Below are 24,858 nucleotides of genomic sequence, written 5' to 3'. Positions count from 1 at the left end.
TTGTGGCTTTTCTTTCATTTTCTTTACATTTTGCGCTTTAAAGTCTCTCCAGGTCTTTAAAGTGAATCCTAAGGTTTCAATTGAAAGCTTTAATGCTTCTTAAATAGACGTCACCGACCTGAAGAATGCAGCTGATGCATGGACTAAGTAATAAACTTTTTGAAACCTTTGTAGAAGAGGATTTTGACCAGTTCTGTTGGCTTTTAAGAGTAAAAGATGCTTGTCACCAGAAGAGGAATTGTGATTTACAAGATTTGACAAAACTTCACTCCAAGCCTGCTTGTTTAGTAAATAAATGTTGCACAATCGCTCTGCCCCAGTTAAAAACTAGTTAAAAGAGATCATGGAAAGCTTAACACTGCCTTGACTTTTATCTCCATGACAAATGTGTGTAAACGTCAGGCCACAAGCGTTCAGCACGAGTGGATTGTGCATCTGAACCCAAGCTGGTGTCAGTGGAGGTCAGGAAGACTTTGTGGGTTAAAGAAAAGACAAATGAAGACAAGGGAGAGGGCCAGAAAGCTGCCAGACTGAAGGAACAGCCACACTTTGAAAAGCGAATGAGAGCGAAAGTAACAGATGGACTTTGGAGGATTAGAGGAAAATCTGGGCGAGTTTCTGATGGAAAACCCAACCAAGACTAAAGGAAGGGTGATGAGAGACAGCAGAGAAGATGAAGGGCAGAATATTCACACTACACGAGACTGACAGAGCCTCACTGGCGGTAGGTTAACCTTTTACTTGTTTTTGTTTTTGTCAGCTATCTAGCAGACAAGATTAGCTGGAAGTTGTGCCAAAAAAACAGCTGTGGCTGTCATTTTTTCATAGAAAAGCTGCGTGTTTACTTCTGGTTTCCTGTCATTTCTTTCTATCATACACTTATTTTACAAACATTTTAAAAATCTAAAATCTGGACAAAATGTGAATAAGACTTTGTCCTCAGCGTCTCCTTTTTGATCAATAAATCTCTGGAATAAATGACAATTTTGTAAACAACAAAAGTAAGAAGGTCTGGATTAAGAGTTTTGTTTTGTTTGTTTTAAAACCAAAACCTTAGATAGTGTGAAGGCTGAATTTAAAGAAAAATGGCTTTTACACTTAGAGATGTAATTCAATTCAGTTCAAAATATTTTTAGGCTCAAATCAACAACCAAAGTAACACCTAAAGATCAAAAGTCAACAAAAACATCAAACTGGAAGAAATATTGATATTATTACACTTTAGATTGGGCCAATTAAACTGGATTATTTAATCCATATTTCAATAACAGCCTGTATAAGTGACCAATAGATTGCACTGATGATTTTTATTTTAACACAACTTTTACTTTCTAACTAAGAATCATGTCAAATCAGTTTTTTTATGTGGGTTTATCCACGACAATAAACCACCGTCGCTCTGTTGATCAAACAAAGCTAGATGCCTGAAGTTTCCTGCAAAAGGCAAGTAATCCAAATTCATTTTTGAGGAGTGTCATTACGTGTCATTAGACGCTCAAATTTCCATTCACCTAGCTTTATCATGTCAATAAAAGATAATGGAAGGTCAAAAATGATTGGAAATAGAGGACAAAATCCATCGAATACAGTCTACTATAAAAATTGTAATAAAAAGTTTGGATTTGTCATTTACAAATTTTGTTTCTATGTAAGTTTGAGGTTTTGTGCTAAAAACAAGCTAAATTGCTAAAGCAAGAGCATGAAATGCATGACCCTTAAGTTTTCTACAGCGAGTGTTCAGTGAAAGAACTGAATACTGACAGATTTGGCACCTTGATACAAAAAAAAGTCACGAAAGGAAGGCATAACTTTTTTTAATATAATATAAGGCTGTTTTCTGTTATAATTTTAAACATTAAGAGTAAAAAATTGAACAAACCATCAGACCCTGTTTGAAAAAGTATTTGCTACCCAAGCATTAATTTATCCTGCCAAGATCCTGACTAGAGAACCTTCAGGAAACCAATCAACCAAAACAACTCCAAGAACACAACAAGGACACATAAAAGTTGATAAAAGAAGCTCAGCAATTAGAAAGAAAACAGCAGAACCCAGTGACTCCGTTAAAATGAGAGTTCAGGATTAAACAAGAAGAAAGAGACTTTTGAACAAAATAATGAATCCATGGGGGCCTTAAAGGAAGGCAGTATTAAGATAGGGTAGTCCTTCTCCAAAGAGGCTGTTTTTTAACTGAACACAAGTTGACAATTCAGAATGGTGATATTTCAGCACTGATGGGCAAACCAACTATGCTTCTTTAAAATGTATTGAAATATGCACATTTTTAAATACATTTACAACATTTTGAATGGTTAAAGAATTTTTGGTCTGCCCAAAGCTTTGGCAATTGTAAATTGGAGCCCTTTTTTAGAGGATTTATTTAAACCTGCCTTGTTTGGTTTGGTTAAAATAGAAAGGCTGGTTTCTTATGTTAGTGCCATCCAAGGTGTGAATACACTCATTAAGACGTTGGTCCACATCAAACAAGCAAAAAAATAAATCTTAAAGACTCATCTCAAGTTTGATGGAAACATCTAGATTAAGTCCAAGATTTCAGAATAAATATTTAGTGGATTGATGGGACAAAAGAGGGACTTTCTGTTTTTTTCTGACTGAAGTCAGGCTAATAGGAGAAAAATACATAAGAAGCAAGAGTCAACATGGGGGTGGTAGTGTAATGGTGTGGGACTGGCATATTTAGATTTTTCTATTGCCTTAATAGTAATTAAATCTATGTTTTAAATCCACATCTTGAAAATTTCTTCTTTTTAATGAAGCATAAAAAGATAAAAAATAAACTGAAGAACTACTGAAGAAGCTTCTAGGATAAAACATGAGTCTTTAGGAATCACAGATTAAATCCCGTTCTGGCTAAAATCTAAGAATTACAGTGACTTCTCATTAATGTTTTAACCTTTTACGATGACCACATCCAGATGTTTGCTTTCTTTTTTTTTACAGGTAATGGTTCTGACAAAGGCATAATGAAACAATCTCTGGACAAATTAATCACCCAGATTAAACCACATTACCAAATCCTGAGAGAGACCTGAGATTTTGGATTTATTGTTTCTTCGTAAACTCAATCCCTCCCCAGGATGAGAGGGGACAGGTTGAAGAACAGGATTCACCGTGAGGTTGGGACTGATTAGTGGCGAAATCCGCAGGATAAGAATTAAGCCTTCATCATCGTCATCATCCTCCCAGGGGGAGGCAGGAGCCGTCAGTGAAAATCTATGAAAAGTGAGAGGAGGCGGTAGCGTGGCGCGGGGATCACGTCTCGACTGGATTGTGTCGTACCACAAGAAGAAACAAAGGTTTTGCATCCAAATCTGCTGACCTGCCTGACTCGTCTGTGTAATCCCGGTTTTCTGTGACTGACACTACAGCGCAGCTCAGGCGAGGTTCTTTGCGCAGCCTTTGGCCCGCACATCTGTCTCCACTTTCTCCCCCGCTAACAGTGATTAAATCCCAGCACTTCATCTTTTTCAACTCACTGCAGATTCTCCGCCCTCCTACAATCTCCCCACTCGTCATCTTCACCTCTGACCTTTGTTCCACTTGTCCAACATCCTTAATCTCTTCAGTTTTTCTCTCATTTTCACATTCCTCCATAAATCAATCTCAATTGCCCAGCAACTGCTGAGCAACTTGCCCCATTTCCCCTGTAGTGTCACTAAAAACTCTTCATTTCTCTCAGTTGGAACCAGTCAGGTGCCAATTTTATTTTTCCGAGGCGATAACTGATTCTTTCCAACCAATTGGTACCCCTTCACATGGATTTCTTTTTTTATTTAATGTCATGTGAGTAAAGAAAGTCGTCACAAACATCATCCTGTGGAGTTGAGAGGCGGACAAAAAGTCAATGAACTTTAGGATGAAAACCTCAAATCCATTGTCCGCTCACATGTTTTTACAGGTTGCTCTATACCTGTGTTTCTAAACCTGAGCTACACATCTAACAGCCATCTATCCATCCATTTTCATATCCTACTAAATCCATTTTGGGTCACGAGTTGCTGGAGCAAACCCAGTTACTGTTGAGCAAAAGAAAAAACCAACAGGTCCTGTCATTCTGCAGCCTAAACACAGCTGAGAACTGTTGGACAATTCATCACAGGAAAACTAAAATATTTTTCAGTCAGAGCGCAGCAATGCTGGAGAAAATGTCCAGACGCAACCGTTCCCTCCTGTCCCTGGGCCTCACGTCCTTGGCCCTCACGCTGTCCGTGTCGGCTTTCTGCACCTCCTACTGGTGTGAAGGGACGCACAAGGTGGTGAAGCCGGTCTGCCTGTCGCCTGTGAAGATGAAAAACTGTGGGAGGAACAACAGCCAACCATACACCACAGGTGAGGCTGCCTCAGAATGTCTCTCATTAAAGAAATTAGTTACATGTTTTCTAGCAATTAAAAATAAAACACTTAAATCAAACATTTAAAACAAAAATTATTGAAAATCTTTTAAAGATTGAATCATATTTAGGTAAAACGGGTGAAGTTAGTTTTTTTTTTTTTTAAAGATTTTAAAAGTTTTTATGTTCAATAATAAACAGCAAAAAATGTAAAAAAGTTACTATTACAAAAAGAACCAATTGAACTGTTCCTTAAGTGTAATTACGGAACAGAATTATCATTTTATTTACAATGTTTTCTTATTTTTTAAAACTGTTTTAGGATGGAAAACACATGTGTACCTATATTACACTGTGCAGGTGTTATAGTTGCACCAAACTTTAGATTGAATGTAGTCTCGATGTTCCAAACCTCAGACGAGGTTCATGAGCATCATGACTGAACCGTCACGGCATGAAAGGTCCCTGCTTCCCCTGTCTGCTGACACCATCTAAAATCAGTGCTTCAATACAGAAATCATTTCATTTATCAGCTCTATCACATGAAGAATAATCAGTCCTGCTTTATGTGGGCAGACTCTTAATCTGATAAGAGTGTGAGCGTCAGGACATCTACCCTGCAATCATCGCGCACAAAGCTTTGATTTCCATACATTTTTCTTGTGAGATTTATATAATCCCAGCTTTGTTTTAATCTCAGCTGTGTGCGGCTGCAGTTGCATTTCATTTGGACTTTTCAACCTGCAGTGTGGATGCAGTTGTTATTATTTTCCATGTAGTCAAAAGATCACAGTGGACTTAAGCAGAAAACCTATTGAGGAGCATTCAGTCTGTTGGAGACTCAATTCAGATTTTTTCTTCTTTCAAAATTATTATTATTGTGCCAAAAATCCGACTTTTTGGGAATTTTGCAAACCTATTTTCTTCACAACTTCTCTATTTAGTTCAACCACACTTTTGAATTACCTATTTTTGTTTTAGTTTGTTTTATTTTATTTCATTTGTCCAGTGGCCCCCACCCCAGATCCCAAGAACCCCATGTCCAACGTGACGCTGTCCCCCCGACAGAAGGAGGAACTGGCCCTGATAAGGAAAAAGGAACTAGCTAACGCTGTCCAGTACATTTGGGAGACGGGAGAAGACAAGTTCATGCTCAGATACTTCCACACTGGCTTCTGGCTCTCCTGTGAGAAACACAATGAAGGTGATCCCCTCCTCTCAAAAGGCTACTAATATTTAGATTTAATTCTAGCAATATTGATAGACTTAGTCAACTATGGAGCTGGATGCTGATTAAAAAAGTGTGTGACAGGACACAAATTAACGTTTAGAAGCAGAAGTATGTGTAAAGTTCTTGCATCAATGAAAAGAAGAGCCAAAACCTGAAACATAAATTACAAATGCATTTTTCATTCAAGGACATTTTAAGTGGAAAAAATGACATTTAATAGTAAAAGAAAAACCAGTAAGTATTGTTTAACAACATATATTTTCCACCCAGCAAGGATATGTCTAGTGTCATACACCGTGAAAAATACGCATCAGTTCTGACAGGAAGACCTGACGATGCACTTTCATTCAATTAATTCTAATCATTTGTATTTCTAAAGCCTCTTCCATGTTAGGAAAGCAGCTCAAGGTGCTGTACATATTATATAAACTAACAAATGCACAGAAACACCATTTCCCAAACATGCAATACATTTATTTTGTACACTTAAAAAAAAAAAGTATACAGCCAAATAAAAAGCTTAAAATAAATTCAAAAACGTTCCAATCTATTACGCGATGGTAAAAGTACACGCAGAAACACAGGCAGGGAATTGTTATTTATACACCGCTTAATGTTCGAAAAGGCAACTCAAAGAAATATCTGGAAACGCAAAAGCATCTGTAAAACCCAGGAAAAATAGCTAAAAATAATACTAACCTTAAAAATTAACAAAAGAAACTTTTACGGAACTTAATTTCTATAAGCAGCAATAAAAAAAAACAAATACCTATTACTGTTGTAATAGAAGTACAATTACAACATGAAGTACTGTTGTAATGAGCAGAGAACAATGTTTGTTATTACTGTAAAAAAAACTTGAATAAAAAATGCTAGAAAACCATGCCATCAATTAAGACGGCTGCTTAAAGAACTACATACTAATTAACAAGGGATTAAAAACAATTTACATTTATTTTACCATTAATTCAAAGTAAAAGAGCTCCTAAAAGAGCTGAACAGTTCAATATGTAAAGAGTTAATCAATTGTTTGAAAGCGGATCTTGTTCGCACAAGAGACATTCTTGTTACTAGCATCTTTAAGGCAATTTTCAGTCTGAGGATCCAACTGAGATGTTTTCTTGGACACAATCTTTTCTCAGGTGATGATCAGGAAGAGAAGTGTCGTAGTTTCATTGAACTGACACCAGGAGAGACACAAGGTTGGTGCAGTGCAAGTCAATTCGTTCTTCGTCTCATGTTCTTTAATCCTTAAACTTTTCTCTTGTTGCTTGAAGGTGTCCTCTGGCTGTCGGTTGTCAGTGAGTTCATGTACATCGGTCTTTTGGCAATGGGATTCCTGCTGATGTGTGTTGAAGCCCTGTGCCTATGTGCCAAAAGAGAGATGAGCTCCCTCAAGATCAACGCCTTTGCTGCCATGTGCACTGTTCTCTCAGGTGGGGGTGTAAAATGTGTTTGGTATAGTCTCTTTCCAAATGTCTATGTCCAAAAATGCAAACTGTTCCGGCAAAATCTCAGCAATATCACTGGACTTCTTGTTGAGTTGAAACACTTGAATTAAAGTTGATAAGGTGGCATTTCATATGATGCATCTGGGAATAATTGACGACCAAGGATTTGAAATAAGCAAAAAACCAACACACAAACCAGGATATGCTCTTTAAGCCCCATCCCCCACAACCCAAAGTGGGAGTCATGAGGACACCACACCACCAGGCAGAAAACATCTAACTCCCACGGAAACCAAACAGAGGGAAGATCTGCTGACAAAAAAAAAAAAAAACACAACTTTAAACCAGTGGATATCCACAAACCAAGTCCACCTTAATGTTAAAATTCCCAAACACAAGATGATTGAAGATCTATTCCACTCAGTGTGATGAAGCCTGTTCCTCCCTAGTTAAGTGAGACCATGTCACGCAGTTGTTGGACACATTACACATCCGGAACCAGGTCGTGGAGGCAGCAGTCTGAGCAGAACTAAACTTGTCTCCATAAATTTTAAACAGAAAATGGGTAAGAAACAAAACATTTCATCTCTGCAAGAAGTCCCGTTGACTTTCAAACTGTAACCTCCATGGACTAGCAATATGAAATGCCAGTTTATGGTTTGGCTGATGGTTCTGCATCAAGCTAATATAACACATCAAATGTATGAACATCAATATACTGGTAAAAAAGAACGTTTTATTTTTTAAATTTTGGACTAATTCTGACCTCTTTGTCTGTTTTTTCCTGCTTTGCCGTTCTTTGGCAGGGTTAATGGGGATGGTTGCTCATATGATGTACACTACAGTGTTTCAAATGACTGTCAGTATCGGCCCCAAAGACTGGAGGCCGCAATCCTGGGATTATGGATGGTCTTTTGCGTAAGTTAGTGTTTACTGGCCTAAAATAATGCCCTCAGTCTCACAGATATGAATATAAAAAACAAAATCATTTTGACAGTTTGAATCAAAATTAAAGCTCCAGGGGTGTTGACTGACACCTTTTGGCCCATAACCCTGACCATTTTTTTTCCACCTACACATACCAAACCATGCTTCAGGTAGATGGAATGATAACATTATGTGTTACTGACAGCAATAACAGTGGATGCTTGAATGTGGAACTAAAATACCTAAATGTTTTTTTTTTTTTCATGTTGCCCTTCCTAGCTTGGCATGGCTTTCATTCAGCTGTTGCATGGCAGCTGCCGTGGCAACACTCAACTCATACACCAAGACAATCATTGAGATGAAGCATCGCGCCAGGATAAGGCTGGAAGAGGCCCGAGCCGCCTCCATCGCTCCCTCCTATGAGGAAGTTGTTCGAGCCGGAGGAGGAAGTATCTACTCTGTCAGCCATCTTATTCAGCTCGGCCAACAAGGAGGACTAATGGATCCACTTTGGGCAAAAGGAGTGGGATCAGCTGCTGGACCTGTGGCGTGCGGTGCTGGGGGAGCTTTTCTGGTTGGAGGGGGAGGAATTGGAGTTGGTAATGTTGGAATGGGAAAAGGAGGACCTGGAATGGGAGGAATGACAGCTATGCCAGGAGTTGGAGGAATGAGCGTTGAAGGAAACAGCGTCATGATGGGATTGGGAGGAGTTGGAGAACCAGGAGGTGGTAGAGGACGACTGATAGAGCCTCATGGAATGGTGGTTGTAGAGGGATGTGGCGCTGAAGGATGTGAGGAGTGTGAACGGGAGATGGATGTGATCGATTACGCTCGACAAGATGGGAGACGAGACTCACTCTGCTGAGACTTCGGAAAGCAAAATCTATTTTTAAAAACTTGAACAAACCCTTTGAAACTGTGCTTGTTTTTGTAAACACATTTATATCCAATTCAAGTGAAGCTATTTAAATGTTTTCCATTTTGTCAAAGTCAGTTTTCCCATTTAGTCTCACATTCACAAAGACAAAAAGTAATCATAGGACTCAGCTCTGTTGACGATCCCAAAGTTTTGGAAGATCACATCTAGTTTCATTAAGTAAAAATGTTTTGGTAAAATACTCTACTCGTCTTTATTGAGTGTTAGGGAAATCTAATTACATTTAATGTCTCTACAAATAACTTTTGCTGAAATAAAATTGTGTTTAAGTGATTTATTTTCTAAAATACATGAACTGAATTGAGATAGTGTAGTCTTACAACAACATTTCAGAATGGTGATGTCTCAGCATTGATGGTGAAATATATGCATTGTTGTAATGTTGTAAGTCAAATTATAACATTTTGAAGGCTTAAAGAATTTTTGGGCCACCCATAGCTTTGGAAAGTGTATATTTGAGCACTTCCATAAATTAAGTTTGTTTTTTCAAGTTGTTTTCACACCTGTCTTGTTTGGTTTGGTTAAAACTGAAGAATTGGTTTCTTATGTTAGTGCCATCCAAGGTGTGAATACACTCATGCAAACCTTGGTCCACATCAAACAAGCAAACCAAAACCTGTCAGAAGAGGGGCTTGGACTGCTTTGAAATGGACTATGGTACGGTTGGCTTACAGTGTGAATACAAACCTGCCCGGATACCCCCCCAATTTAAAACGTCATCTACTTTATTGGAACTAAGGAGTTACCATAGTCACGCCCTAAGATGTGGCCCAACCTGGAGCGAGGAGGTTTGTTCATGCAGGCAGACATCAGTGAAAACACAAGACAGCAGCATTGCATTGAATTTCCAGTGATCTCCTGAAAAGTGCTGCATCAAAGTTAAAAAACAAAACTTGAGTGTAGAATGTTAAAACCTCCATAGCCGTCTTTGAAAAAAAGTGCTGCCTTCCTCTCATGATTTCTGACCAATGGACTCAAAGGTTGTAACACATTTGATTAAATTTTAGTCCATATGCAAAAAGTGTGATTAGAACTCAAACTGAACTAAGCAGGAAAACAATGACCGCATCCGAACCAAAGGAGTGTAGTTTCTGTAGAACATCCTGAACTAGTCATCCCCAATGGGCCCATGTGAAACCTCAACTGAACTCAGATATGGATCATACAAGAAAACCTAAGTCCCATTGAGAGTTCAAAAGCAGTAGAATGGTCAAGTGTTCAATTTCCAGAAAACCTGGTATAGTTTGCTTCAGTTTGAATGCAGAAATGATGTAAGCAGTGTTCATTGTGGTCATAAATGTCAATTTTATATATTTAGCAGATTTTTAAAACAACTTTCCCAACCTGTCCAAAGTGCCTGGAGCATGGGGCTGCAACAGCTCAGTCTACACCTTTCAACTTTGAATGGAAATGCTCACCTGAATTGCCTGGATCATGCTAAACCGAACTGAACTGGACCATTTCATACTGTCCACTCAGAGGAAACAAGGCTTTAGAGAACTCAGTGGACTGATAACAGCTCAGGCTTCAAAAAAGACGATTTCTTTTCAGGGGAAAATTTTAAATTTTAGATCCTTTAAGAGGAATTTGATTGTCATCAGCAAAAAATTGATAACTAATCCCTTAAAATTCCACTCCAGAGACAACATGAATGTGAACAAGAGCGGACTGGAATTGGACCCTTGTTAAAATCCAAAAGAAATGTATAAATTTTGTACAGTATAGTGTCTTGTGGATATATCGATGGTAAGGAGCAGCGCATGTAAATATGTGATGGTCAGAACAGTACTTACCATTTTCTTCCACATGACCATATCCCATCTAAGTCAGAGCTTGTTTTGGGGAGTAAACCCCCTAAATAAGCAGGTTTTAGAATTTAGTATTCCTGGTGGTTTAGTGCACTTTAGTCTTTGGTTCTCTCCTAAGAACTTGATGTAAAAATAGGCAAATTAAAGCAAACCAAGGATGTAAAATGTATCTGCAGTCCTCATGTATATTAACCAAGGCCTTGGGATTCTAACTAATCAAAGAGGTCTGATGTTTGGTGTCATATTTCTTTCCTCAGGGAATTTTTGCATTTTATTAGACTTGATTTGTTGACCTTTTAATCAAAAGCTGCAACACTTTATTTCTTTTTCCCCCCCAAAACACAGAATCAAAACAGTAATTACAATTCAAGCCATTCCTGTTTGGTATGTTATGAAAGCAGGAGTTTAACAATTTTAATGAAAGTAAAAAAAAAAGTTACCTGCAATGCTCCCGTCTTTATTCAACCACTTGTCAGTGAAACTTTAGAAACTTTGGGTAAAATTTGTTAAACTATTGTGACAAATTGTGAAACAGATTGAAGGCAAAGACAACTTTAATTTGGACCGTTTTTGATAAATCATCTTCTTACAAATCTGTTTTTCATTATTTCTTGAAACCTGGATTTATGTCTCTAAGTATCAGCAGCTGTAGTCTGGCTTTACCTGGTTTGAACTGCAGCTTAGGAATCTGATAGCAGAATAAAATAAATGCGTGAGGAGCAGAAATTACAGCGACAGACAGATTTGGATGTTACACAGATGTTTTCAGATGCTGGACAGAAGATTATGTCAGTAATCTCCCCAGTCATCAGAATGAGAAAGCGAGGAATGCTGTGAGAATGCTTGCAGTCAAGCAGAGACACTGCAGGAGAACTGTAATGTCAGAAATAGTAATTAAAAAAATGTCATTTACATAGTTGGAGAGCGGCAGTTATGCAACAGACACCATATGGAAGAGGACCCAATCCCTGTAACACACAAGTTTCTGATGAAGTCAGAGAGTTCATGGTAAACTTTGCTTTCTTCATCATTTACTAAATGGCACTCTCGTGCATTTTATTTGGTCAGTAAGGTGTACAATGTAATGATAAATAAAAATAAAATGAGAAAGGCTTTAATTTCAATTAAAGCCTTTCTCATTTTATTCAATTATTCAATTATTTCTATTATTATTTGATTTGGTAAAAACAAAACAAAGTGAAATAACTCAAAGGTGTTGATCTTTTTTTTATCTATCTTCTTTTTTCTGTCTCATGTCTTGATGCTGTAAAGTTTTCCACATGCTAAGTCCCTGCAGACTATAACTTGAAAAATCTAAGAGTAGAAATTTAACAAGACGTAAAAAACTCCAAACTATAAATATCAAATCCACAGTAAAATTTCACAAAATTTACGCTAATTAAAAAAAATTATTTACAAAATCTTAACCATTACTGGTGATACTTAAAAAAAACTAAATATTGGTCCACACATCTTGAGAGACGACAACTACAGAAGACTGCAATTTTTTTCAGTTTGGTTTCTTGACATTATATCATTTTGCCTTAAAATGCCAAAATCATAATTAAAAAACCACTGGGAACGCTTTGAAAATAGATCAAAAGATGAAGATCGTACTATAGACTCAGTTCAGATTACAGTTGTAGCAACTAAATTAAAGAATTGTTTTTTTAAGTCAAAATCTTCTTAATTTAAACCCACTCTACATTTCTGTGAATTTGTCCCATAAAAAGCATTTTGGTTGACAAAATCAGAAGAGGAAAAAACAGTTTGTAAAATTTTCATTTTTATTACAATCTTCACTTGTTGTTATTACAAAGGAAAATCTTCAACTGAGACTACTCTCCAACTTTTCTAGCGAACAACCATCAGACAACACTGGTAAATATACATGAAAGACCAAAAAAGACAAAATTGAAAATCATAAAACATATATGGGAGTTTTTAGAAAGGTTAAAATAATGAAACTAATGCTCAGGAAATGCAGGAAACACATGGTTATAATTAGTCTGTTTGCATTCTAAAATCAACACATATTCTTCTAAAAGAAATAACCTTACCCTTACACATTGTAGTCTCCATTCATAAGTGAGCTTCAGCAAAAAAAAAAGTGTAGCTATGAGGGTTTGCTTTAGAGCAGTAAAAACTTTTGCTTCTGTCACCACAATGACAATTTTTTAGCTTCATGTTTCATCTGCAGCACATCTTTAAAGAGGACACTGATACAAACAAACGTTACAAAACCAAGCTGGAGATTATGCACGGCTGATTGATGTGGGGCAATGGCGCATTATAGGCGCGCCTCCTGTGTGTAAGGGTGCGTTCAGGCGTCACTGCATTAACAGAATGAAGGATGGTGCTGAAAGTGGCTGGAGCGGATGGGAGGTGAGTCCTCTTCATCGGACTTTTATTTCAGTGGTTCATACTGAATCAGAGAAAGGGCTTCCTCGTTGTTCAACAGTCCGTGGACAAACTCTCCCTCTGCGATTCGGTCTGAAATGGAGCAAAAAGGACAAAGTAACATTAACTTTTTTCAAATACGCACAACTGTTCCAGCCAGATAAGGAAAATAAATGACTATTATGAAAATATTATATACTGTATATGAATTGAATGAATATTTCAAACTAATGTGAAGTAGTTAAGCTTTCTAGTTTTACGGTGGTTAAACATATAAAACACAACAATGCTGTTCTTGGCAAGGAGGTCACAGGTAGAAATGCAGATGGGAACTTTTATTGTAGAACGTATTTTGGATTAAGAAAACCCAAGAAGAACTGTACCCTATAGGATAAAGTTCTAAAACTTGTCAGAAAATGGGTATTTTAACTTAAAGTAGCATCCCCACCAAATACAAAGGGGTTTTCCATGATATGATCCAATAAGGTCAAACATACTTTTTTTTTAGTTTGAAAAAGATGAGTGTAACTAATTTGAATGTAACTAAGTCAGCTTTTTAATTTATTTTATTCTAAGACATACACGAGCAATAAATGTTGATCATATCAAACTTTGACTAAATTTGGCTCTGTTTAGGATTGTGAAATCAGTTTCCAAAGGTGTTTTTTGTCACTTCTTTATTTGGCAGCTTCATTTTGCAACAAGTAGTCCCCAAGTGAATATTTATGCCATTTTTTCTATCTGTGTTATTTTCTAATAAAATTTAAAAGTATATCGAATAGTTGTAACTCCTATTTAACTCCTTTTAGTGTTTATTTTATGAAATTTGAATGTTAATGTTTGCATTTTTCGTCATTCTGGACTTTTGTTGCTAACTTGTTCTGTGTGTCTCAATCTAAACCCTCTCCTCTCACCGTTATCTTCTTTGTTGAAGGTTTTCCAGAGCTTCTCCGCCCTCTTTTCAGGAGTGTTTTCGTCGTCGGGCAGGTCATCCACCTCATCTTTGGGAATCAGCTTGAAAATAGACTGTTAAACAAAGTAAGGACACTTTAGTCAGATTTCACTGTCGCTTCCTTTAGATCTACTTAATCTACGTAATTACTGGAACTACTGAACCGATTCATCTTTTATTTTCAAGGATTTTGTCCAAGTCACAAACTGACCAGCAGTCTCTTGACAAAACCAGCAACATGTGGGATTAACCCACTTCCCTCTCTGACTCTGACTTTGTTCTGTGATGAGATGAGCTTTAATCTATCAAATTGAAATCTTTTTTCTGCATAAAAGTCTGTTTTGAATGAATGTGAAGAGAAAAGAGTGGAATCATTTCAGTTTGGTGTCATTCTGTGTACAAATATCATTGGTATAAAGCAACTTTTTTTACAAATCAATGAACAACCTCTCTGCATTACATTATTTACATATTTATATTATTTACATTTACATTCCTTTTTTAATATATGTCTTAAACCTTTTACCTACATCTTAACATTCTTAGCAGCACAAGAAAGTCACAGCACGGATTCAAAACATGGCCCTTGACAAAGACAACATGTCAATAGCAACGCTATACCTTATTATGTCTGAGACTGATGAGTCTGTTCATAACATTTCATGGCTCTACCTTACAGTAGATTCTGCTATTTTAATTTTTTTGGTGATATATTGAAACTAAATGTCACTTTGTTAACATTGACTAAAGACAGGATTTTACTAAGGCATGTGGGTTACCTGGGTGTTACCGTCAAGCGCTGTCCTGGGATTAATCTGCCTAAATGATCAATCCGCAAGTGTAATCCTCAAGAATAAGTTTGCGAAAGTTACAGGTCAGATGAATTGCGTCTTGCAACTATAGAAGCCCTCATTAGTACTATATTGTGGTGTGATGAACACATTTTCAATTGGTGAGTCTACATTTAAAAGCAAAAATCTCTCTGGCTCTATCGACCAAAATTATTCAATTTGATTACTTGAATTACTTCTTATTTGCTTTCTTAGTGCCTTAAATTAAATGTCTTTGAAAATCTGAATTCAATTTCTCTCAAATTGCTTAACTTATGTGAGTGTCATGGTTTAGTGAGTGTGCCACCAAGTGAATAAGACCTTGTTAGTAAAGGTCTAGAAAGTGAAAACAACAGTCTTTGTTTCCTCAAAACCAGATAGTAAAAATCAAAATTCATAAAACCAGCAGCTGAAACTTTTTATAAACATCTGCAAATTAAATATTTATTACTCCAATCCAGTGTTCCAGGTTTTAAATAACTAGCATTGCAAATTTCAACCAATTTTTGTTTACTGTAACTTTATGCTCATTCCAAAGGATTTGAATTGTCGTTTGCTTAAATCAGTTATTAAGCTCTATGCCGATGACATGATTTTCTATAGCTCTGTAAAGAATTTGCAGTTTCTTTGAGTAGAATGACTCAGCAGGAGTGCCTCAAACTCACCGCACAGATTTCTTTGACCTCAGACTTGGTGATGTATCCATTTTTGTCTACGTCAAACAGCGAAAAGGCCCACTCCAGTTTTCTTGTGGTCTTCCCTGTTGACGTCATGTGGAGGGCAATGATGTACTCCTTGAAATCCAAAGTGCCATCATCGTTGGTGTCAAAGGAGCGAAAGACATGCTGGGCGTACGTGTTGGCGTCGCTTTCCGGGAAGAACTTGCTGTAGATGTTCTGAAACTCCTCTTTGGTAATGCGCCCCGACGGACACTGCTTCTTGAAGTTTTCGTACCAGTGGACGATCTCAGTCTCTGAGAACTTGGTACTGAGCTTCAGGTCCTCCAGGATCTCTTTGGACACGGCACCGCTCTTGCTGTTCCCCATTGCTGCGACTAGCTTTTACACACTACAGTTGTGAATTCGGGCAGATTTTCTAGGGTTATCGTGAGACAATTCCAACTTAATGAGTTTTATTTTGTGGTCGTAGTAAACAGATGACAGTCCGTGGTTGATCCTTGTCTCTGCCTGCACTTCAAGCTCTGAGACACAAATGCTGTGAAAAGAACAGAAGCCGCTTTAAAAGCTTATTAAGCCAATCAAGCAGGAGTAACACTGGCAACTTAGTTCAGATCTTAAGGGTTGTTTATCTTTGAGTAACATGTTGTGCGTCAGAAAGTTCTGGCATCTCCCCCTTGCTATTTTAGATTCAAGGCAGCTTATGAAAGTTAAAGGAGAGGAAATACTGTTACATGATACGAAAGGGCTCGTCTCTGTAAGGAAATTAGCCAAACAGGAACTAAATCTGGACATAATGGAAATATAAAATAAACAACCTTCAGACCTGCTTTTTGGTGGGGAATTGTTACAGGATATAGCCATAAATTAAATAAAAAATCTATTTTGTTGCACATTGTTCATGAAATGCTCCATTCTATTAGTAAGGATGGGAAATTTAGACCAACTGCTATAGTTTTTTCTTATTTATTAGAGATATCTCAGCTGTCTTGCATGTTTTCAGAGTTGGGTGGTTCAGTATTACACTTAAAAAACACATTTTCACACTTTTTGCAAATAAAGAGTTGGTAATCGCAGGTATCAGGTGAGTCGAGAAACATACAAATCCTCAGGAAAAAAACTCTTGCATGCCAATTATTACTTAAAATTTTCAATTATTCAATAAAAAAAAACAGAATTATGACCAGGATTTGTCCATCAGATTCATTTTAAATCAAAATCTCCAGCTGCTTCATCTTGAAGTGTGACATAAACAGACGGCCTAAACTCAACTTGCACCGTGGTGTGGGTCTTACCTGTGCGATCAGCAGAAGGCTAGGAGCAGAGATGCTGTGTCTGACAGCAGCAGCAGCAACAGAAATCAGCCGCCACCTGCTGCCACCAACCACATATGTGTCTGTCAGAGGTGGAGCCTCAGCAGCAGCTACATGAACCTGATAAATTAGTCACATGGCACATATTTCCTTGTGTTAGCTTGATTGAAAAGATTATTGTTGTGCAGAAGTGCGACATTAGCGATCTAAAGATGAACACAGAACTTATTTTAACGAGTCCGTCATGAAAATACAAGTTTTTGGACGTGAGTGGAAGTTAAAACAGAATTAATTCTGACTTGTTTTTTATAAGTCATCACAGTCTGTTGAAAATTGGAATAACTTTGTGTGTACAATATCAAATATTTTTTTATTTCCAGAGAACGTGAATTTATAGCATAGAAATACACGTTTCAATATATTTTAGGAAACCAAGCTGAGGTTTGTGCGGAAATCACACCTTTAGCCAATCACATATACACATGTTGACTGATTGATCGTGGTAAGTTCTAGCTCTCATTCATAAATTATGTTTGTAAATTCAAACCTAGTAATATAGATTATTTGACATATTTGTTTTAATTTTAGTCTAAAATCAAAAGAAACAAGATATACAGATGTAAAGAATCATAATAATAATGCTACAGTTCCTACAGGATATTATTTGAAACCTTTGAATTTCAAACAATAATCCTAATAATCATATAAATGGCACAAAAAGTAGGAGACTTTGGATTTAGCTGATAATTTCTTGTGATAAAACATCTTGACAAGATGGAAAACCTAAAGGATTGTAACAAGAATCTTCTGCTGAAGAGTGCCTGGGTTGCACCCATGAAAACTGAATAGATCTTCTCAGCAAATGCATGAAACTGTTGTCTGATGTTTGATGAAGTTTAAAGAAGTCAGACCATTTGGAAATTTGCCTATTTACTGATGTAAGAAGCAGGAAACTCTGTAGTGTTTGAAACAACTAAACACAATAATAATAATATTACTTTTGTCTGAAGTCAGACTGTGTAGATGTGTTGATCACTACACAAAACGGCTCCCTCAAACCATCAAAAAGAGGGATGCTGGGATTTTACCATTTAGGAATCTTGTGGAAAAGCCTCCCAAAGAACCTCAGGGCCGCAGAGACTGTTGTTTGTTTTTAAAGGAAGGCTTAAGACCCATTTAATCTAGCTTTAAGTTGAAATTTAGGAATTTATTTGATATTTTAATTATTTATGTTCTCTTTTTATCAATTTGATTTATGTGTATGTATATACATTTATTTATTTTTTACTTATTTGTTTACTTTTTTTTTCTTTTTTAATTTTTTTATTCACACTTACCATTTTATATGTCTATTAAGGTTTATTTATGTACTTATTTGTTGTTTTTTTAAACATATTTTAATTTTCATTTTCATTGTATTCCTTTTACCTTTTAGTTGTAACTCCCGTGTTTTCCTCATAGGGATCCTCCACATCAGTGACAGACCCTTCTCAGTGGACGGGTCATTGCAGTGGGATCTCCTGGTTCTGGCTCTTAAACTCGGTTCTGGGTAGTCCTGTGGTACTATACTCCGTGATCTTGAGTGGGGGGTCACTGATGTGGACATGTCCCCAAAAGATCGTTTCCCCACCAGGTTTCTACATCGCATCATTTTATCACTCTTTTTATCATGGAGTGTTTACATAAATAAAGTTTGATTTGATTTGATTTAGTATCCGCCCCTCAATTCTGAGGGAAACTCTCCAGAACCTTCTTTGGGGAGACGGTGTTGCCACGGACACTAGATTTGGTTCCAGACTGTGGTGATTTGGAATCATCCCTATTTCCAAAATCTTAAAGTTTCTCTCCTTCTAATTGCTTAAAAGTATGTCAAGCCTTGTTTGTTTTGTTTTTTTAGTGAAGGAAATGTCGTCCCTCATGACCACACTGCCTCCCCCAAAAGATGTTCCTGTGTCATGTACATGCTAGTCTCAACATTTTCTTAACACTTTGATCAAATGACTTAATTGCCTTTGACTACATCTGCAAATTTCACTTAATAAACTTCTATAAGGCAAATGAAACCAAAAGTGGGAGGAGCATATTGACCAAAGTTTACTCAGCTGCTAGACAAAATAAGACTTGAAGCTCTGTTGGATTCATCCATTAAACACCCAACTGCCTATCAAAAAGCACGCCCCTTAGATATATGCAATTTTGATTTAGGGGCATTCTTTATTTAAACTCCTTCAGAATTGTCAAGACTAACAAATTGAGAAATAAAAATTGGTAATGCTTCTGAGATCAGAATGCACAGAATGTTTTGCTTTGTTTCATGTGAGGTTTTTGACTTGTAATTCAATAGAGAATTGCTCTTTTCCACCTGCCTCCAGTGGTCTTTGGAGGAACTGCAACATATGGTAATTCTAGGTTGGCGTCAACTTAATCAAATGAATAAAATTCAAACTTTAGTTATAAATGTTAAGTAAGATGCTAAAATTGCTGAAAATGTGTCTCTCAAAAAGAAAAACAATGCATGCCTTTGTTGAACTTAGTACTGAAAAGCAAATTTGGCTGTAACGACAGCTGAAAAGAGGCCGGATGATTGAAAGCAATGCTTATAATGTTACAAGAAATCCTAATAATTTAGCTGACTAGTGTGTGTTACAGTTAAAAATTGGAACGAAGCAGAAAAACAGTAGCTGCTGACGTTACACGGAGAACTTTATGAAAGATATTAAATTACCCAAATGTAAGCTCAAAGGGAAAAAATGGAAAAAGACACAAGAATGCTAGTTTAATGAGCTAAAGGGGTTTAAAAAACATAATGTATACCAGGTATGTTTTGGTAAATTTAACCTATTTTAAGTGCCATGCGCTTCATTTGTCCAACAGAATATGACAGTTGAAAAGTCATATTTTGTTGAAAGTTTCTGCCACTTTGGGTGAAACAACAAATGAAAAAGGGGGAGAATGTAGCTGAAATCTTCAGAAAAAAGTTAGATGAGCACTGGAAATGGACATGCCAACTACTGCGTCGACACAGCGTTGCCTATCTGCTCCAAACCTGATCAGATGACGCGACAAAGTAAAAGATTTCCTGGACTACTTTGGTCCTTGAGACTTAACGGTTAAATCTAGAGCTTGGTGGGTGGAGGGTGTCGGTACTTCAGTCAGTACAGGATTTGAACGTACTTAATGGAGTGTTGACTGCTGACCTCACCATCTGCTTCTCTGTCACTCTGCATCTGTACACAGGGACTGCAGCACCTTCCTTTGAGTAGGTGGGAAACCAGCTGTCTGAACTCTGCTGACCTCAGGGATCAACCCATTTTTACACGTCTTGACCAACTGGGTGTAATGCCTCGCTACAGTCGGCAGTATTTACTCATTAAAAATGGTCCAGAGCTGTGGGAAACAGGACTGTGCTGAAGCCCAAACACATCGTCGCTGAGCTTTGAGTCAACATTTCAGGACATCTGTTCATCAGAAAACTTCAGGAAAAACAGATGATTCTGACACATGCTCTACTTTACTATTCATTGGAACTGTCTTGCTTTTGTACTAAAATAAAATAAAACTCAGAAAGTTTAGCATTATCGTGACAACATTATCTTTTAGATTGCATGCAAAAAATCCCCTAATTAAAAAGTTTTAAAGTGGTTTCTTCCAACAAAATGCAATATATAATTGTTTCTGCTTTACCATGTCAGACAACCATCTGAGAGAAGAGATTCCATTTATGATTTTCATTCCGTTTTGTTATTGACTCTAAATTCCTTTTTTATTTTTCAATAAATTAATTTCATGATGAAATTTTTTTCAAGTTTGCTCAAGGAAAAGAAAAGAAAAGCAGATTAATGGAAAACAAAAGTGTAAAACCCTCAATGGTTTTCAAAAAGACGGATACTTTAAAAGATAAAGAGTTAGAAAAATAGAAATAACTGCAAAAATAGCATTAATTGGGATGACAAAGGACAGAACAGCAACAAAAATCCAGCCAAAATCAGCAAGATTTTAACTGCATTTAGTTCAAAGTTAGCTGAGAAAGTGTAAGGCAGCTCAGAAGAAGCATTGTTAGAGCAACAAAAAATGACATCACATGTAAGTCAGCTCAAATTTATTACACAAAAAGGTTTTTGAAAAATGTAGAAAACATTAAATCAGCTCAGGGAAATGTTTAATGGAAAAATATGAATCCTTCACACCAAAACAATGCAGCTTCTATTGATTAATTATCTTTTTAAAAAAAGGGATGGGGGCATAAAATCTAACAAAATTTGAATTTAAGACTGCTCTAATTTAACGTTCCAAAAAAATGCTGAAACGGTTGTTTGACATGAGCTGAAGAAAGAGTAGAACAATGAAAAAGCTAAACAAATTTGTAAAAACAATTTATTGAACCAAATTAAATAGTAGAAGGCAATGCAATTACTTTGAACCAAAACAGGTTATATTTTGAGCTAAACTAAATGAAAAAGTCTGTAATTTGGACAAATGAGCTGAATAATGATGGAATATCAGGGGAAAATGAATGGTAAAAATGTCCAAACAAAATGGAAAATTTGATCAAAAGACATTAAAACTTTTGTTAGGAGAATCATTGCTCAAATCCACAGTTAACATTTATTTGCCAAAACACTAAATGACAAATAAGCACAATATACATTGAGATTTATTTAGGTTTAACACTTTTTACTAAATTATCTTCCGAAATTGTCAAAAAAAAGCGTGAAATGTTGTCTTTAAAGTTTTTTGGTTTCAGACTGGTTGATAATCGTGATCCTCGGTTTTACTGAGCAATGTAATAAAATATAAAGTAGTACTTTGTGCAAAATGAAAGCAGGGAAGTCATAGATTTATAACAATATCTGCTAAGAGTTACTACAAATGTAATAAACTCTGAATAAAAACTTTTCAGTAGTGGAGTTTTATGGGGGATTTTGAGCATTCTGTTTCCTTTAGGGCAATGGAATTAAAAAACAAAAAAAAAACAAATGTAAAAGTATTAATTTAGGGTAAAAACTAATATCAAGTCCTGGAGCACCTTAATGTCTGATAAAAAAAACAGTCATTGGGCAGAGTTAGCTCTGCTGATAAAAGCAGTTCAATCCACGATCTCAGTGATCTGAGTGACCCTCAGTTTAACTACATTACCTTTCCTCTTTTAGATAAAAAGACTTTCCCTTCAGACGATAAGATATCTGGCTTTGGTGGATTAACAGTCTTGCATTGCTTGGCCCTGTAAACAAGTCTTCTCTCACAATCCACAACCTCACCTTTAACCCAGAACCTTGGTTTAGAGTGAGCTTTGGGGAAGGGAATCCTTAGACTATAAGGAGCACGGGGATTAAAATGGAGGAGCAGAAGGGAGACGGGGAGGTAAAAGAGGTGATGTTGGGCCGCGTAAGGAGGATTTGGCCGCCACACAAAACAGAAAGAGTCATGGAAAACTGGCAAGGTCCATAACAGAGCTGAGAAGTCCTTTCCCAGGTCTTTGACCAGACTTGTGCAATTGGTTTCTAAATAAATAACGTTGGTTCTCTGCTCCATAAATCCCTCAGCTTCAGGTAAAGTAAAGCAGACTTTTAAGCAGATTTCAATCAATGGTGATTGTTATAATCTCCTATTTAGAGCAGAACATTTTTGTCTGATCAGATCCAAACTAGATTTTATTTTTTGTGGTTTCTGTGGTTGTTTTTTTCTGTCATTTTTTTTCATTGCAACTCAATGTATTTAGGTTTTTGTTCTTTTCCTCTTCTTATCCTGAGATGTTCAATTTTAAGTCATGTAACACCCATACCATAGTCATGTAACACCCATACTTGACCAGCAGAGGGCAGCAGGACCCTATTCCCCCAAATACCATAATTTCAGAACATAAATCACATTTAAATTAAGCAGCAATGGCATTTAAAAAAGCATCTTATTACTAAAGTAAAAGTAAAAAGTAATAATAAAAATATGTATTTAAGCAAAAATAATAAAGCTCTGTGTAAAAAAATTACACAGTTTATAAATAAATGTTTCTTCATCTTAGCTTTATAGTCTTAAAAGTATTGTTTCATACTAGCAAAAAATAAAAAGTAATATGCAATTTGTATATATTTCCAGATAATAAAATGAATCTTTAAATAAAATGAACAAACGAAAATCCTCTTATTTTAAGATTATTTTTAGGATTACATTGATTTTATGAAGAATATGAAGAGTGTTTCGGGAATTTACGCAGGTGTCTAAAATTCAGAACTAATGTCCAATTTCAAGCGTTTGTTTTTCTTTATTGAAGCTACAACACAAAGTTTCCCCTATTTGTGGTGTAAAGTAGAATTTTTGGTATTGGATAAAAGTTATTTTCTTCACTGCCAAACAGCAGGTTTATTATTTGTCTCTGATACTTTTTTGTTTATGGAATTATTAGAATTCCTATCAGGTGATGATTTATAAAGAGCTCTGCTTTTTTAACCCCAGCTTTGTTTTAACAGCTATAATTCCTTATATTAAACAATATTTCCACAGTAAACCTGAAAATGTACAAAAGCACAAATTTCAGTGGTACTTTTTGTCTTTCTTTTGTTTATTGTAAACTCGTAAAAAAAATTAGATCAAACAGTTTTATGGTTTACAACAAATATAAAACATGTAGAGACAAACTTTAAAATATATAAATCCCAAAACAAAGTGCAGAAAAAAGTCAAACTACATGACCCTGGCCAAGCTCCACTCAACTACAACACTTCAAGTATTTACTCCAAAGGGCATAAACTGTATGACTATGACTATGACTGTTTTAAATCAACCATTCAAAGCTAAAAACCTTTTTGAAACCTTCATGTTACATTTTGAATGTGTCATTCCGACGTCATTGTATAAAAACGGCTTTTGTGATTGGCAAACGGACTTCAAAAACTACAAAGCGTTCAAAACATTTCTAATTCTTACAAAAAAACAGGCAAAGTTTCAGGTCGTTGGCTATTTTTCCAGGTCTTACAAAAAACGTCAATCAACCCAAAACTCTCAAAGCAAATGCAACATTTTCTTTTTTTAATGTTTCATTTAATCATTCTCTAACTCTTTAACTTTTGTATTCATGCAGACTCCGTTTCTTTTTAATATTTTTTCGAAATCTGTCAATGTTTTTTTTTAACTTCCTTTAGCTAAATTGTCATTCATCATAAATCTAAAAAACTTTTGCAACTTTGGTTTATATTGAAAAAAAGCAACATTTCTATTCAATATATAGTTAAGATAAGAGAGGACTTTATTGATCCCGGAGGGAAATTCATTTGTCACAGCAGCCAAACAATAAATATATGGCAGTTAGAAAAACAAAGTAGCGTGAGGAAGAGTAAAAATTGTAATAATAAAAAATGGAAGTAAAAGTACACATCATAAATAACAAGGTAGATACAGCAGAAGTCTCTGCAATCCTAGAGCGTGTTATTGTATAGTCTGACTGCTGTGGGGGGTGAGAGGGGTGGTTCGGGATGCTGGATAGCTTGGTCAGCATCCTCCTCTCACCTACAGAGTCCACTGAGTCCAGGGGACAGCCCAAAACAACTCTCTTGACCAGCTTGTCCATTTTCTTTTTGTCGCTGCCAGTAATTCCTCCACACCAGCAGACCACTGCATAGAAAGCTGCTGATGCAACGACAGTTTCATAAAAGGTCTTGAAGAGTTTAGCACAACTCTTTGCATGTATAGCTTGTTTAGGTTTCCCTTTAAAATATAGCACAAAATGTCACCTTATTGAGGAACTTCTGTGCTTTTTAAGCTTCTTAGACAGGTGTGGACCATCACGTTGTTGGAAATGTTTTCAACTAATATTTAAGTTTCATATTTGCTGTTTTTTTAGAAGAGCACAAGTGTAGAGATGTATCCTTCAGGATGTTTGTAAAAATCCATCTTGTTTAAAGATGGCGCCCTCCACAAAAATCAGAGATCATCCTGGTCCTTAAGATCTCCCACTCTGCTTGTTCTCCAGCTGTGCTTGCACCTTTT

The 24,858-nt window shown here is 36.4% G+C and overlaps 2 protein-coding genes across 2 annotated transcripts; one reads left to right on the top strand and one right to left on the bottom strand.

The window, feature by feature from the left end:
• The first annotated feature begins 477 nt into the window (after positions 1-477).
• LOC101158955 (germ cell-specific gene 1-like protein) lies at positions 478-9,444 on the top strand. Its single transcript, XM_011480906.4, has 7 exons — positions 478-724; positions 2,962-4,350; positions 5,362-5,556; positions 6,726-6,785; positions 6,861-7,019; positions 7,841-7,952; positions 8,241-9,444. Exons 2-7 carry the CDS (start codon positions 4,155-4,157, stop codon positions 8,824-8,826), a joined length of 1,308 nt encoding a protein of 435 aa, XP_011479208.1. The 5' UTR covers positions 478-724; positions 2,962-4,154; the 3' UTR covers positions 8,827-9,444.
• A 3,030-nt stretch (positions 9,445-12,474) lies between these two features.
• Positions 12,475-16,988, bottom strand: LOC101168054 (recoverin-like). The gene is made up of 4 exons (XM_004073884.4): positions 16,861-16,988; positions 15,554-16,103; positions 14,021-14,132; positions 12,475-13,199 (listed from the first exon to the last, which is right to left on the bottom strand). The coding sequence occupies exons 2-4, from the start codon at positions 15,932-15,934 to the stop codon at positions 13,114-13,116; spliced, it is 579 nt and encodes a 192-aa protein (XP_004073932.1). The 5' UTR covers positions 15,935-16,103; positions 16,861-16,988; the 3' UTR covers positions 12,475-13,113.
• Positions 16,989-24,858: the final 7,870 nt, after the last annotated feature.

Source organism: Oryzias latipes, chromosome 11 (genome assembly GCF_053564925.1).
Source record: "Oryzias latipes strain Hd-rR chromosome 11, Olatipes_Hd-rR_3.1".
Classification (NCBI taxonomy): Eukaryota; Metazoa; Chordata; class Actinopteri; order Beloniformes; family Adrianichthyidae; genus Oryzias; species Oryzias latipes.
This window is presented reverse-complemented; position numbering and strand designations above follow the sequence as displayed.

What these genes read in the sequence shown, in the direction of transcription:
- LOC101158955 (XM_011480906.4), top strand. Translation starts at nt 4,155, where the DNA reads ATGCTGGAGAAAATGTCCAGACGCAACCGTTCCCTCCTGTCCCTGGGC. An exon ending in GACACCAGGAGAGACACAAG is followed by an intron (nt 6,786 to 6,860) that starts GTTGGTGCAGTG and finishes TGTTGCTTGAAG; the next exon opens with GTGTCCTCTGGCTGTCGGTT. An exon ending in GATTATGGATGGTCTTTTGC is followed by an intron (nt 7,953 to 8,240) that starts GTAAGTTAGTGT and finishes TGCCCTTCCTAG; the next exon opens with CTTGGCATGGCTTTCATTCA.
- LOC101168054 (XM_004073884.4), bottom strand. Translation starts at nt 15,934, where the DNA reads ATGGGGAACAGCAAGAGCGGTGCCGTGTCCAAAGAGATCCTGGAGGAC. An exon ending in AGGTCAAAGAAATCTGTGCG is followed by an intron (nt 14,133 to 15,553) that starts GTGAGTTTGAGG and finishes TTTGTTTAACAG; the next exon opens with TCTATTTTCAAGCTGATTCC. An exon ending in CTTCAACAAAGAAGATAACG is followed by an intron (nt 13,200 to 14,020) that starts GTGAGAGGAGAG and finishes GCTCCATTTCAG; the next exon opens with ACCGAATCGCAGAGGGAGAG.